This window comes from Taeniopygia guttata, chromosome 2 (genome assembly GCF_048771995.1).
Source record: "Taeniopygia guttata chromosome 2, bTaeGut7.mat, whole genome shotgun sequence".
Lineage (NCBI taxonomy): Eukaryota > Metazoa > Chordata > Aves > Passeriformes > Estrildidae > Taeniopygia > Taeniopygia guttata.
Window position 1 is genome coordinate 2,749,242 of NC_133026.1, and position 13,660 is coordinate 2,762,901.

At 48.9% G+C, this 13,660-nt stretch overlaps 3 protein-coding genes across 3 annotated transcripts in view; 1 reads left to right on the forward strand and 2 right to left on the reverse strand.

Moving 5' to 3' along the window:
- Positions 1–3,688, forward strand: part of OBSCN (obscurin, cytoskeletal calmodulin and titin-interacting RhoGEF) — a 181,499-nt gene extending 177,811 nt beyond the window's left edge. The window contains exons 114-117 of the mRNA XM_072925248.1: positions 809–1,032; positions 1,474–1,549; positions 2,050–2,199; positions 2,323–3,688. Coding sequence (XP_072781349.1) covers positions 809–1,032; positions 1,474–1,549; positions 2,050–2,199; positions 2,323–2,500 — 628 coding nt within the window. The 3' untranslated portion in view covers positions 2,501–3,688. The remainder of the gene's footprint in view (positions 1–808; positions 1,033–1,473; positions 1,550–2,049; positions 2,200–2,322) is intronic.
- A 1,911-nt stretch (positions 3,689–5,599) lies between these two features.
- CYP8B1 (cytochrome P450 family 8 subfamily B member 1) lies at positions 5,600–7,952 on the reverse strand. Its single transcript, XM_002192960.6, has one exon. It carries the CDS (start codon positions 7,513–7,515, stop codon positions 5,986–5,988), a length of 1,530 nt encoding a protein of 509 aa, XP_002192996.5. The 5' UTR covers positions 7,516–7,952; the 3' UTR covers positions 5,600–5,985.
- Positions 7,953–8,774: 822 nt separating this feature from the next.
- ACKR2 (atypical chemokine receptor 2) lies at positions 8,775–13,515 on the reverse strand. The gene is made up of 3 exons (XM_004176814.5): positions 13,336–13,515; positions 12,703–12,760; positions 8,775–10,879 (listed from the first exon to the last, which is right to left on the reverse strand). The coding sequence occupies exons 1-3, from the start codon at positions 13,399–13,401 to the stop codon at positions 9,762–9,764; spliced, it is 1,242 nt and encodes a 413-aa protein (XP_004176862.4). The 5' UTR covers positions 13,402–13,515; the 3' UTR covers positions 8,775–9,761.
- Between the last annotated feature and the right edge of the window lie 145 nt (positions 13,516–13,660).

The window sequence follows — 13,660 nt, forward strand, 5'->3', positions numbered from 1 at the left end:
AAAGCAGGGATTTATTAAAGGATCTCCTCCATGGATCCACCTTGGGCAGCACCAGAGCCCAGCCAGGGCTGCACCCAAATGAACCAAAATGGCCCCAAAATGCACGAGCGCTCCCGGGGGCTCTCCCTGGGATCAGTTCTGCTCCATTGGCACCTTGGAGTTCATTGTCCCATTCCAGCTTTAGCCCAGGCAGTCCCATCCTGCTTGTTTTTCTCTCTCCAGCCCACGGTGTTTGTGCTCCTGGGCTGAGATTTGGATCATTTGTCCTTGGTGCCCAGCTGGAGAAGGAATTGTTTTGTGTCCCTGCTCTGTGCAGAGAGCTCACCATCCCCTGATATGAAGCTCAGACCCAAACACTAAAGCAGCACAGAATCTGAAAATATAAGAGCTAAAACCTGAGGCATCACTGTCTCCCATAATGTGATACATGAAGGTTTCCTTATGCCAGCACCTGTTAACCCAAACACCATGACATGGAGGTCACTGTGGGTCAGGAAGATTCATTGTTTCTCACAGTGGCACAAAATGGATCTGCTGAAATCCTGTAATTTAAAAAAGAGGGAATTGTGGGCATTAAATCTGCTTTATCTCTTTCAGCTCCATCCTGTTGTTGCATCCGTAAACCTGACTCACAGGATGGACCAGCCTCTCCACACAGAGCTGATTTGCTAAAAAAGTGTTGTTTCTTCTTAACCCTCAAGGGTCTGATGGGATCAGACACCCAGGGGAGGGTGACAGTGGGTGTAGAAAGGCATTTCTGGGCATGCAGACAGGACACCTGCGTTTTCTATCCCCTTTCTCTCACCAGGACGTCGTACTCAGAGGTGGAGGTCCGAGACTACCTGTGGCAGATCCTCAGTGCCACCGAGTACCTCCATGCACACAACATCCTGCACCTGGACCTCAGGTCTGAGAACATGATCATCACCGAGCCCAACCTGCTGAAACTCCTGGATTTTGGGAACGCACAGTTCTACGCACCAGACAAATTTATTACCATGGACAAATGCTCGGACTATGTGGAAACCATGGGTGAGTAGAGCTCAGTCACAGCAACTTGGGGCTCATCTGTGATAAACAGAAAGACACAAACATTGGTCAAGGCAGCAGGTGGTCCCAGCAAGAAAAGCCTTCCAGGTGCTGCTCTCCAGGGACAGTGTGAGTTTGTGGGAGCAATGAGTGGTGACAGTGAGTGTCCCATGCAGACCACAGGACAGAGCTCACAGCAATGCCACCCTGGCTGGCACCCATGTGTCCATCTATGCAGGGATAAAGCATTGCTGCCATCTGCCCAGAGGTTCTCATGGTTTCAGTGCAGTCAGCATCCATGTGGAAGCTCCTTAACCAGCTCCCTGTCCTGGGAGCTGCCTCTTCCCTCTTGGGAAGGCAGCAAAGCATAAAAGTGTTCACTGCCTTTGTGCTGCTCTCAGTGTGTTGGACAGGAGCTTGCCTCACACAGGTTTACTTTTCCAGCTCCAGAACTGCTGACAGAGCAAGGAGCCCTTCCCCAGACTGATATCTGGTCTGTTGGAATCACAGCCTTCGTCATGTGAGTCAGTTGATTGCTCCCTGTGCTGTTATTGGCTTTAAAATCACAGTTTCAGAGAGTTAACCTCAGCTGTGCCCCTCCTTTGGCAATGCCATGGAAAGCTGGGGGATGGAGGGGATGGGTAACCTGTTCCAGGGCCTCAGTGCCCTCACAGGGAAGAATTTCTTCCCAATATCTAATCTAAAGTACTTCTCTTTTAATTTAAAACTGTTCATCCTTAGAAGAGGGCTTGGCACTACAAGCCCTTATCCAAAATCCCCCTCCAGCTCTCTTGGAGCCCCTTTATGCACTGGAATGGGCTCTAAGGTGTCCCTGAAGCCTTCTTCAGGATGAACAATCCCAATTCTCTCAGTTTTTTCCCCAAAGAAGAGGTGCCCTATCCCTCTCCTAACCTTGGTGGCCTCCTCTGGACTTGCTCCAACAGCTTCACACCCTCCTCATGCTGGGAGCCCCAGAGCTGGAGGCAGCTTCATGTTTTCAATCCTGTTCTCCTGGGGCAGGTTGAGTGCCAACTACCCCATCAGCTCGGATGCACCCTGTGAGTTCCTGAGAACAGCCAGGAAGGGAAAGCTGAAGCTGACGCGGTGCTACGCGGGTCTCTCCGGGGGAGCAGTGTCCTTCCTCCAGAGCACTCTGTGTGCAAACCCTTGGTAAGAGGCTGGCTGCCCTCCCAGCTGGGCCACATCCTGGGTGTATTGCCCCTTTCTCCATGGGCAAGGAGCCTCCCTTGCAGCAGGGACCCCCGAGTGACCCCTCGCCTTTGTCTGTCCTAGGGGACGGCCGTCGGCCTCCGAGTGCCTCCAGAGCCCCTGGCTCCAGGAGACAGGTCTGGACAACAGGCAGCAGGCACTGGTCACCTTCCCCACCACCAAACTGAGGAATTTCCTCATGGAACGGGAAAAGAAGAGGGGCCTGCTGTGCTCCAAGTACGGCCTCATGATTGCACAGTGATGTGGATGTGGTGACAGGCGGGAATCGCCTCTCTGTGCCCTCCTGCACCGAGTGTTTGGTACCAAACCCTCCTGGAAGCTGCTCTGTGCCCGACCCCTCTGTGTTTTATCCGTGTGTCCTGTCTGCCACGGGCTGTTTCTGTGTTTGTGTGACTCGTGGGGGAACTGGGACAGTGAAGGCAGCAAACCCAGCAGTGACCTTGTAACATGCAGATTTTGTACCACTAAAAGGCTTTGCCACTTTCAAGCTGAGCTGCTCTTCCCTGGGGAGCAGGGACACATCTACCTGGAGACGTGGCAGCAGTGTCCCTGGCAAAGGCTGAGTGTTTTAATTCTTTTTAAAATTCCTCTTTGACCTTCCTCTTTGACCCTGCTTACCTCTGCAAAGGATGGTGTTGGCTGTGTCATTGCTTTGTACTCATAACTTCAGTGTTCCTTTGAGTTTCTCTGCAGTGATTGATGTGTCCCTCAATTTTCCACATGAGCAGCAGTAAGAGGAGGCTTTCTCAGAGCTGTGTCTGGCTGTGTTTAGGGGAAGGAGGACAGGAAAACAGTTCCTAATGCATTACAGTTCAATACTAAAAGTGAGGCTGTTGCTCTTTCCCAACAAGTTTAATCCATATTGTTCCAAACCTGAAGGATCATGACTCCTTCTCTTGCTAAGCATGCAGAGCAGGAATTGTGACTGAGAGCAGAGGAGCTTTCCCTGTGCTGTGGAGAGCAGGCACCAACTCAGTAGATTGTCAAATTTGGAATGCTGAAGTGATATTGTCTTCACTGTGTGCTACAGGAGAGAAACCCAAGGGCTTGGGGCCAGACTGTGCTCAGTTCTCTGGGAGGAGAGGAGAGTTACATGAGACAGGCACTGCAATGACTCTGGATCCCATCCAATTTAACTTCTTTCACAAATCCTGTCAAGTTTTTGTTGGCACAGGCTGGTTCTTTGCTCTTGCTGGTGCACTTTGGGATGGAAAGGTCAGTGCCAGGGAAAAACCTATCTAAACATAAAAAACATAATTGTAGATTAACTAATTTGGAGCTTTCATGCTCTTCCATATATGAATTATTTTCTTTTTTGCTTCTCACAATTGCATGCATTTGAGCATGTCTGAGCTCTTTTATAGACTCAACACTGTTTGGTTAAATAAACCATTCTGACGAGCAAATAAAGCCAGATTTTTCTGCTGAATCATTGTTATTACTTTTACATCCCTTCCCCAATCCCAACCCACATTTGTGCACCACACGTCCCTCACCCCTCATCTCTGACCTGAGCTCTTTCTGATAACCTGTATACACTGTCTACTAGCTAGGAATCACTTCCATGCAAGATATCCACAGGAAAAATCCTTTTCCTAGAGCTTTGGAGGGAAGATATCACCCTCCAAATGGCTCTGAGCTGCCCAAGGCATTCCTGGGCATGGTTTGGATCTTACATTGACCAGAATGTGAGAAGGGCTTCAGAGGAGTGAACCCATGGATGACAAAAATATAAGTGAAAGCTGTTGATGGAGCATGGGAGGAGTGAAAAGATGCTGGAATTGCTAATGGAAATATCAGCTGTCACAGTCAAGCCTTACAGGTACTTTTTGTTTTCCTTGGTCTTTCCACAACTGCTTGATGGTTTCTGCCTGAATTTCCACCACCACCATGAGGTCAGGGCTAATGACCAGTCTGGCAGGCTGGGATAATTTGGCCTTAACATGCAGTTACAACATCACTCTGCCCTTTGAAGCACAAAGCAGAATCTAGATCTGATGTCTGGACACATGTGAAAATGTTTGAGTTTCATCCCTTGACCACAAATAATCTCCAAAGTTCAAGGTTAGTGTCAGCATTAAAATCAATCCACTGTTCTCCATACAGGAGAGGCTTGGGATTAACTTCTGTAAGGAAGTGGTGGGAGTTCTAATTGTTGAAGGGTAATAAAGCAAAGCAGAGCTTTGTAGAGCAAAGTTTTATCCTGCACTGATAAAAGATATGTTTAAGGGCTATAAAATCGCAGTGGCTGTAGCCCATAAGGGATTGAGGTTGCTCTCTTTGGAGGCCTCACCAGACACAAGAAGAGAACCATAAACAATACAAGATTTCCCCAAGGAAATTTTTACATATCTAGAGAGGATATTTGCTGCTCTCTGACCTTTCAGGGGTTCACCACAAGCTGATGCCATCCTGCCAATGATACTTCATGTGGAAAATAAATTATCAGGTGCAGGTAAGTCTATGGACCAGTCACCTATTTGCACCCAACCAACCCTTTTCATCCCCTTACATCTCAATTTTCCTGCCCAGATGACCTAAATCCCTCTTTTATCCCCCTTTGATTCCTCTCCCAAACACTCTGTCCTGTGCAGTCCCAAAATGCTCTTCCCCTACACACCATAGGATGTCTCCCCTGCCTTGACACCATCCCCCTTATCCCAGGTGGTGATAAAGAGATGTTTCTGATGACACATCTCCATGGGAGTCATGCTGGGACCATGGGGCTGATGCTCTGCTGGGGCAGCCCTGGGAGGAACCTGGGCAAAACCCTTCTTCCTTGGAATCCCTGAATTTGGGTTCCCACCTGCCAATCTGACCCTGTGCTCCTCTCGGCTTCCAATGGGCTGATGGCCCTTGGGATGGGGCTGGGAGTAGCCTGGCAGGGCACGTTTTGTCCCTCTGTGCAAATTAACATCTATCCCATAACCAACACAACACACAGCAGCAGCACAGGAGGAGGAGGTTGTGGGAACCCAGGGCTTCCCTCTGGCTGCCCTGGCAGGTCTGGGACCCTGGCAGGGGTCAGGAACCCCCCTGGACAGAGCCCCCAGAGACACTGGCTGTGATCTCTGTCCATGGAAAAGAGTTTTCAATCTTACAGGATGAATTACAAGCTCTGAGTGTTTGATAAGAGTAATAATTAAGTGTGACATGGGTGCCAAAGTAAAATTTTAGGATTCTAGATTAGGGGTTCAGAGGGGACAAAATGGAGGAATTGGGTGTGCCTTGTCCTTTTTCTCCTTCTTCATGCCCTCCATGTTTCACTGTGGTGTTGGCATTTTTCTGTTGGTTCAGGCTGGGGACACACTGTCCAACGTAGGTGACAGATATTGGCACGTTATTGTAAATCCAGCACAGGTAGTTTCTGGTATTTAATGTTTGTAACATCCCACTGAGGGCAGAGCCCCACACGCTGCCCTGCAGGACAGAGCTGCGGCAGGGCAGCAGAACATGTTAGAGATAAACAGAATAAACAACCTTGAAACCAGCACAGATGAATTATGGCTTCTGCTTTGGCAGTGGGGCTGAAAGACAGAGACTTTCTACAATCTGGGAATCGTCAATACCTCAGATCCCGACAGGAGGTAACAACAAAAGCCACGATAAGCATTAAGCAAACAAGATCAGATCAGTGGTGGCACTGCACAGATCTGACAACCACAGGATCAGACAATTTGTCCCGTAGGTGACACAGAACAAACAACACCACCAGGACTCCCCAGGTTAAAAGCGTGGCCGGTATCTGAACCGAATATCACGGACAGGCTGCATCGTCCCGAATCCCCAGCGGCTGCTGTCTATGGCTGGGGTCTCCTCCTCCTCATTGACCAGCTCCAGGTCAAAGTGACTCAGCATCAAGAACACAAACAATTTCATTTCAGCAGTAGCAAAAAACCGCCCTGGACAAGTGGAAACTCCTGCTCCCCAAGGCATGCTGACAAATTTCAGCTTCCTCCCGTTTCGGTAGAAATCTTTCCTGGTGCCGTCTGGGTTTACAAAACGGTCGTACTTAAATTTGTGAGGCTCCTGGTGGATTTCTGGGTTCATCTGCACGGAGATGTGTGGGAACAGAGCCACCCTGTCCCCCCTGCGGAGGGTGAACTCTGTCCCACTGCTTGTCCTCAGGGAGGTGTCCTCGAGGACAGCTCTGACCAGCATTGGGGCTGCCACCAGCCTCAGGGTCTCCTCCAGAGCACTGTCCAGCAGAGGAGTCTGGTTCAGCATGTCCCTGGTGACAGTAACTGGGGCGCTCCCTGCCTTTACTTCATGCCCACTCTCCCTCAAGACCTGATCCACCTCATCTCTCACAGCCTTCAGAGCCTCTGGATGCTTCAGTAGGTACAAGAGGAGCCAGAAGGCAGAAGGGCCTGTGTTGCCTTGGGATGCCCAGAGGAGCATGAACATGAAACGATCCCGCATGTACTCGGGGACGCCGTTTTCTGCCAGAAGTTGCTCTTGATCACTTATCCAGCCACTGATGTTGTCCTTCTGACAGACCTTCTTCACGGACAACACGTTCCAAAAGTGTCTCTTCAGCCGCTCAGCCTCTCTTTTGTCCTTGGGAGGCAACAGAGCAAAGGCCAGGTGAGGGAAGAGGCGGTCGTACTTCCGAAACTCCTGGAAGAGCTGGTTGGAGTGGAGGCGATCCTGCTCTTCAGCTTCCTCCTTGCTCCCTGCCCCTCGGGGTGGCTCGCTGCCATACAGAGCCAGGTACCCAGCTCTGAAGATGATGTTGTAGCAGTAGTGGAAGAGGTTTTCCTCCTGCCACACTCTCTTCTCTCCTGAGCTCAGGCTGCAAAGCAGCAGCTTCCGAAAGCTCTCCATGGTGGCTTGTGTGAGGACAGTGAGGCCATCTCCCATCAGGTGCTTTGTGCTTGCTGCATGAACTATGCTATGAGTGGCTTCGGTGGGCTTGTAGCCAAAAACCTGCCCGACCAGCTGAGTTGCACTAGTCCTGAAGTCCAGCTTAGATCGCGATTCCTTCACGATGGTGCCAAAGCAGAAGGGATCCATCACAAAGGTGAAGTAATAGCCACCTATCAGCACTGTGAAAACATCCCCGTGTTTGCTCTGCATCCTTTTGAGAAACTCTGAGCTGTCCTTTCTGAATTCCAGCAGATAGCCCAGCCAGGGAATGGTACCTTTGTCCAGGGGTGGCTCACTGGGTCTCTGTCTCCGAAACACACCCAGGACATAGAGCCCACCGAGCAGTGATGACACCAAGGTGCAGAGGAGAGCCACCCAGAGCACCATGAGAGCTCTGTGCCTGTCCAGCAGCTGGGATTAGAGGCAGGTTGGGGTGGGAATGTGCATTTTATCCTCAGCCAGCAGCTGATAGGCAGATGCAGAGCTGACAGCCTCTGTCCCCATTGGCTGTGAGTGTTTGCCTCTGGCAGAGCTCTCCGGAGTGAACTTGTCCGTGGATGAGCAGAGATTTTTAAGGTGGAAGGCATGTTGGAATCCTGTTGCAGTATCCATACTGTATTAGGGGGATGGGTTTTGGCATGAGGCAAGTTCCCTTCTCTAGGCTGCATGGAGCTCAGATTTTGTAAGGAAAATGTTCAGAGAATCCCACTCTGTGATTTCTGCCTTTAAGACCAGGCTATGGACACCCACTGAAAAAATGAAAACAAGAGGGGATGTCAGAAATGCTACTGGAAATGAGCACAGGGCCGAGGGAAGGGGGTCACAGCTGAGCTGATTTGGTCTCAAAAGCCAAAAGAAGGAAAAATCTCTGACATTTTGGTGATCTCCACAGCACATGGTGTCCCAGGAGTGCTTTGCCAATGAACAAAGCACTACTGCTCTGTCTGAGTGCAAAGCAAAGCAGCTGAGCTGCCCCACGAGTGGGGAGAGCTTGAGCCACTGTATTTGCTTGGCACCAGAGGAGTCCAGAGCTTCTAGATGCTCCACCCAGCCCCTGGCTGGGGAGCAGTGCCCATGGGGACCACAGCACTTCTGCTTTACCCACTTTCCCTTCTGCTTCTCAAACTCCCCTCTTACCTCCCTCCAGATGGGTTTGGGGACGATGCCAGGGACCCCATATCCCACCTGGCACTGCTCCTCTGGGTGCTGCCACCCTGATCTACCCAGACTGCCACCACAGCCTGTCCCAGCCACTGGTGCTTGGACCTCTTCTCGTGCAGGATGGAGAGTGACATTAACTCCCCTCTCTTCCTCACCTTTGCTCTTCCCTAGAGCATCCCATCATGAGTTTTCCACAGTCCCAAGAGCCTTCCTCTGCCTGGGATCACAGTCTTCATCTTTTTAGCTTCCCAGCTGCTGTCCCTTTCCACGTTCCCTGCAGTGACCTGACCCAAGGAGTGAAGGTCACATTATAGCATCAGCTAAATATTTATTCTGGCTTTGTTTTTTTTAAGGAAAGCTCCCAACCTTACCACTTTGGAAAAACACTGTAGCAATGTTGGGAAGAAAAATAACAGCAGCGATCAACTCAAAGCCCTTCTCAGTCCTGTAATCTTATGTAGTAATAAAATAAATGTAATGAGTGCTTTCTTTTAAATTCATAATTTTATTTGTACAACTCTAGGCAACTTCCAGACTTAATAGATTTACAGGATGGAAAGGGACTATTTAACGTTCAGGAGCATTTAGGGTGAATAATGCCTTTAAATAAAAGTCAGCAAACTCAGAACCTTGAACTTCAAAGGTGCACTGGGTAATAAGGATTGACCATCAGCTCTCTGTGCTCTTCTGTTCAGGCCACGTTTTCACTCTTGTTGTGTTTCAAAGCCAATATTTATGTTACAGGTGGTACCCATCGATCTTTTTTTTCTTGTCAAAATGGATCATGGAAGGCAAATACCTCAACCGCTGTTCTGCTGATCCCCCTTTTTATCTCTTTCTCACTGTTACTGGTCTGGACTGTGTGCTGCTCAAACTGTCTCAAATCAGCTGATGATCAAACCGATCTCTAACCAAGGCCCTGCCCCTTGGAGAGTCCCAATTCCCTCCTCAGCAGGTCTGAGTGTGGCACAGCTCATCATGACAGAGAACAGCTCAGCTTAAAGGTGAACAGTCCTTCCTGTTGTATCTCCTGGTAGAAAATGAGATTATCCCAGTTAAATCATCTGACAGACGGTAAGAGCCAGATCCCTTGGCAGTCTTTCTGGCCTGATGGATGAGCATGGAATTCCATCCATGGAAAGCCTGTGCCAAGGAGGAGGATAATCTCTCCTCAAGTCTTAGTTTGCATTTTTTAAGGCACAACATTGAGAAATCTGATCCTTTATTTGGTTCTGCCTCCAGATGAGAACTGGGTTTCTTCCACTAGTGTAAATACAGGACAATTCTTTCATAATTCCACTTGCAACAGAAAGAGATCCCACGTGTACTTTTCCAATCCCAGTATGGATTGGAAACCTCATCTCAAGGTTGTTGCTAGGATGAACTATCTGGTTACACAGTGCTGCGGGCTCACACCAACTCCATCACAGGCAGGACAGAGGGCTCACACATAATGTAAATAATGTCAATATTTATGATGCATTTGTGATGCTCAACATTTCTATCTCAGCTGCATATCTGCTGCAAGACAGGCTTGTCTGGGAGTCCTGGATGGAAAAGAAAGCTCCTCTCCTGAAAATAGCCTGAGGGATCTTCCACAAATATGCCCTGAACCGTTTCTTCACAAAAGCATAGAGCAAGGGGTTGAGACAGCAGTGGACAAAGGACAAGCTCTCGGTGATCTGCAGGGCATAGTCCAGTTTCCTACTGCTTTCACAGCTCCTGATCACACCGACATCCTGCAGGGAGTGGAGGATGAGCACAACGTTGTAAGGACACCACAGCACAAAGAAGACTCCCACCAGAGTAAGGACTAAGCAGAGAGCTCTCCTGGAGCCAGGTATCTGTGAGGTGTTGAGCACACACGCGATGCGGGAGTAGCAGAACGTCATGAAGAGGAAGGGGAAAAGGAATCCCAGGATGTTTTGAGTCACCCGAAAGACAACTTTCCAAAATAAATGTTCCTGGCCATAATCCTGGGCGCACATGATGGTTTTGTTGTGAGTTTGCCTTGTGCTGGTGAAGAGGCCATCAGGAATGGAGAGAGCTATGGAAAGTATCCACATCACCAACAAGATGAGGATGGAATTCCTCCACACCGTGGAGCTGTGAGGAGACCAAGCATGAACTATCTGCAGATACATGTCCAGGCTCATGCAGCTCACAAAGAAGATGCCACTGTAGAAGTTCAGAGTGTACATGGCACTTAAGAATGGGCACAAGACGTCCCAGGTGACCCACTGAGAAATGTACAGAGCCCAGAAAGGAAGGGTCAGTAGCAGGAAGAAATCTGAAACCACCATGTTCATCAGATACAGCTCAGTCATCTTCTTTTTCTTCTTGATGTGCATGAGGAGGACAGTAAACAGGAGGGCATTCCCAGCCATTCCAACCAGGAAGATCACGGTGTAAAATGATGGCAGGAACACCCTGCTGAAGGACAGCACCTCCTCCTTGGTGCAGAGGCCATAGAGCCCATAATCCTCCTCATCCAGGTACTCGTACGGGTACTCACTCGAATTGGCAGCATCCAGCCACGTGCCTGTGGTTGTTGCTGTCACTCCCGACGTTGTGTTTGACCAGTGGCTGCCTAAGAGCAAGGGAAAGAGGTCAAGGTGTTGTTCCAATTTACACAGGAAGCAAAGAGCACATCACAGAGGGAATGTGAATCACATCTTTGAAACACAGAGATGTTTAGTTCATAGAATCACAGAATGGTTGGGGTTGGAAGAGACTTTCAAGATCATCTTGCTCCAACCTTTGCCATAGACAGGGACACCTACCACTGTCCCAGGTTGCTCCAAGCCCTGTTCAACCTTGCCTGGGACACTTCCAGGGATCCTGGGGCAGCCACAGCTTCTCTGGGAATGCTGTTCCAGGGCCTCACAGCAAAGAAATTCCTCCTAATATTTGGTCCAAACCTACCCTTTTTCAACTGAAAGACCCATTACCCCTTGTCCTGTCACTCCATGCTCCTGTAAAAAGCCCCTTTTTGTCTTTCTTGTAGGCTCCATTCAGGTACTGGAATTTCACTGGTCTAAATTTCTGCCACTGTCTGGTGAGTATTTTGTGTCCTGAACAACTTGGCCTTTGGCCTTTGCCTGAGCATGGGGATAGCTGTCTTCATGTACATATTAACAAAAAAAAAAAAAAAAAAAAAAAAAAAAAAAAAACAACACCTTAAAAAAACCTAAAAAAACCCTAAAATTAATTCTGTTTTCCTTACTCAAACACATAAAACTTAAAAATGAATGTGCACGGTTTCCTCTGACGGAAATCACTACTTCCTCTTGGCACCACCACAAGCTTTTAGTGAAGTTTCTGCTCTAAATTATAGGAAATCCACCAGCACAGCTCCCTGTGAGCTGCTTATATTCACCTTGGTCACTACTGAAAAAGCAGCATCTCAATTCTTGGTAAAGAAGAACCTGCCACCAGCAGTGTCAGTGAGGCTGTTCCCCAAGGTGAAATGCTGAACATCTCCCTGCTCCTGAGAGGACACTGAGCCCTCTCCATGCCAGCTCTAGGAAAACAAGACATGGATTCTGGAAAAAGGCATTGGTGAGTGGCAAATACAGAATTCACAGGATTCCAGAATGGTTTGGGTTGGAAAGAACCTTGAAGAACATCTTGTTCCAACCCTCCTGCCCTGGGCAGGGACACCTTCCATTATCCCAGGCTGCTCAAAGACTCATCCAAGGTGAGGGCATGTAGGCACCAGAATCCAGTCCTGAATTATGGTGAGAAAGAGAGATTCAGCTGGAAGAACACTGCTGGAATCAATTCTGCATGAGACAATGCATGAGACAACCCCCGCAGTGGTCACTCCCTGGAACTGTGGACATCATTGTTTAGATGGCTGCAGCCCAGATTTCAGGATATGGTGAGTGATTGAGAGCCTCCTACTTTTGGGATCTGATTTTCAGGAAAAAAGCTGTCACTGAGGAGCTCATTTCACATAGTAGGAGATGGAATTTGCCTGGTGCTGTTGGCACTTCAAAGGTTAATGAGGAGTTTAATCATCAAGGTTAATCTGGCAGCAAAACAAAACAGTTTTGCAAAAAACCATGTGAACACCCCTCTACCACAAAAGCACACATTTTTTCAGCCATGGCCAAAGATACTCATCTTTTCCCTGGGACTCATTTTCCAGGAATCCCAAACAGCCTTTGCTGTGTAGCTCCAGTCTCCTCTCAAGGATCTGTTTTTCCCTCCAGGATTTGCAGCCGCTCAGAAATGAGAATGTGAAGTTGTTGGTCCCTGGCTACGCTGTGCATCCCAACGAGGACATATCCCATGGTGGATCTGCAGGTTTTAGGCTCCCTCCCCACAAACACCCAGGGAAAGGGGTGCCCTCCACCCCACAGGCTCAGAGTGGGTGTGCAGCTGTAAAGGGTGAAGCTCTGCTCGTACCTGCTGTGGTCCCATGACTGAAATTGCTTAAATACCCATTCCAGGCAGCTCCAGGCAGCTGAAAAGAAAAGCAAAACTGGGTTTGAGCTGGATTGAAATGTTTTCATGCCGTCTCACCATTCTTTGGCAAGTGCTGCAGAGCACTTCGGACAGAGCAGTGGGGGAGCAGGGATCTGCCACGGGAAAGTGCCACAAAAAGACTTGTCTGGGAATGAGCTTTTTAACATTTATTTTTTGTATCATATTTTGGAGGAAATTCACCCTCAGCTGTGACTGCAGACCCTCGAGAGGAAACCAAAGCTGTGTACCTTGCTGATCACAGCAATACCCGAGACTCATAAACACCTTTCCCCTCACACCCCCTCTACCCACACCAGGATATTCCCAAAATTTGCATCTGGGCTCTCTTCCAGCCCACTGAGATGCCTTTTCTCCCTCTCCCAGATCCTTCTCCCTCCACATCAGCCCAGCACTAGCGTCCACATCCCCATCCTGTACCCCAGAGTGGAAGGGAGGGCTGAGCTCAGGAATTAATCCTGGCCCAAGGCTGTCAACCATTCAAAAACAAAAGAGAGCCTTGCCAGGTTTCTTCTATGGCCTTGTCTACAAGCAAGAAGCAGAAAAGGCACTTACAGAAGCTTCTTCTCCTCTTTCCATTCTCCCAGAGGCTTGAACCAGGCTTTTAGGAACTTCTTCCATTTGTGTAAGAGGACAGTCAGGAAATGTGAGCTCAGCACAACCTCCCCGGTTTTCTTTTGTTTTTTCCTGCTTTTCATCACTCCCTGTCAGTCCTGGAGGATTGCTCTCCACCCTGTGTTTAAGCGTAACATCTAGAACAGCTCCCAGCAGGCTGAGTCCCTGCTGTAAAATCCACGTGTTTTCCAGGAAATCTGATGCTGCAGGGTCCTCATCCCCTGCCAGAGCAGAAATGGTCTCTGCCAAAGGTGTTTCTGATGAA

Excerpts from the sequence above, each read along its gene's own strand:
- CYP8B1 (XM_002192960.6), bottom strand. The coding sequence starts at position 7,515 with ATGGTGCTCTGGGTGGCTCTCCTCTGCACCTTGGTGTCATCACTGCTC.
- ACKR2 (XM_004176814.5), bottom strand. The coding sequence starts at position 13,401 with ATGGAAGAAGTTCCTAAAAGCCTGGTTCAAGCCTCTGGGAGAATGGAA. Across the intron at positions 12,761-13,335 it reads AAAGAGGAGAAGAAGCTTCT|CTGCCTGGAGCTGCCTGGAA; the intron begins GTAAGTGCCTTT and ends TTTTCTTTTCAG. Across the intron at positions 10,880-12,702 it reads CAGTCATGGGACCACAGCAG|GCAGCCACTGGTCAAACACA; the intron begins GTACGAGCAGAG and ends CCTTGCTCTTAG.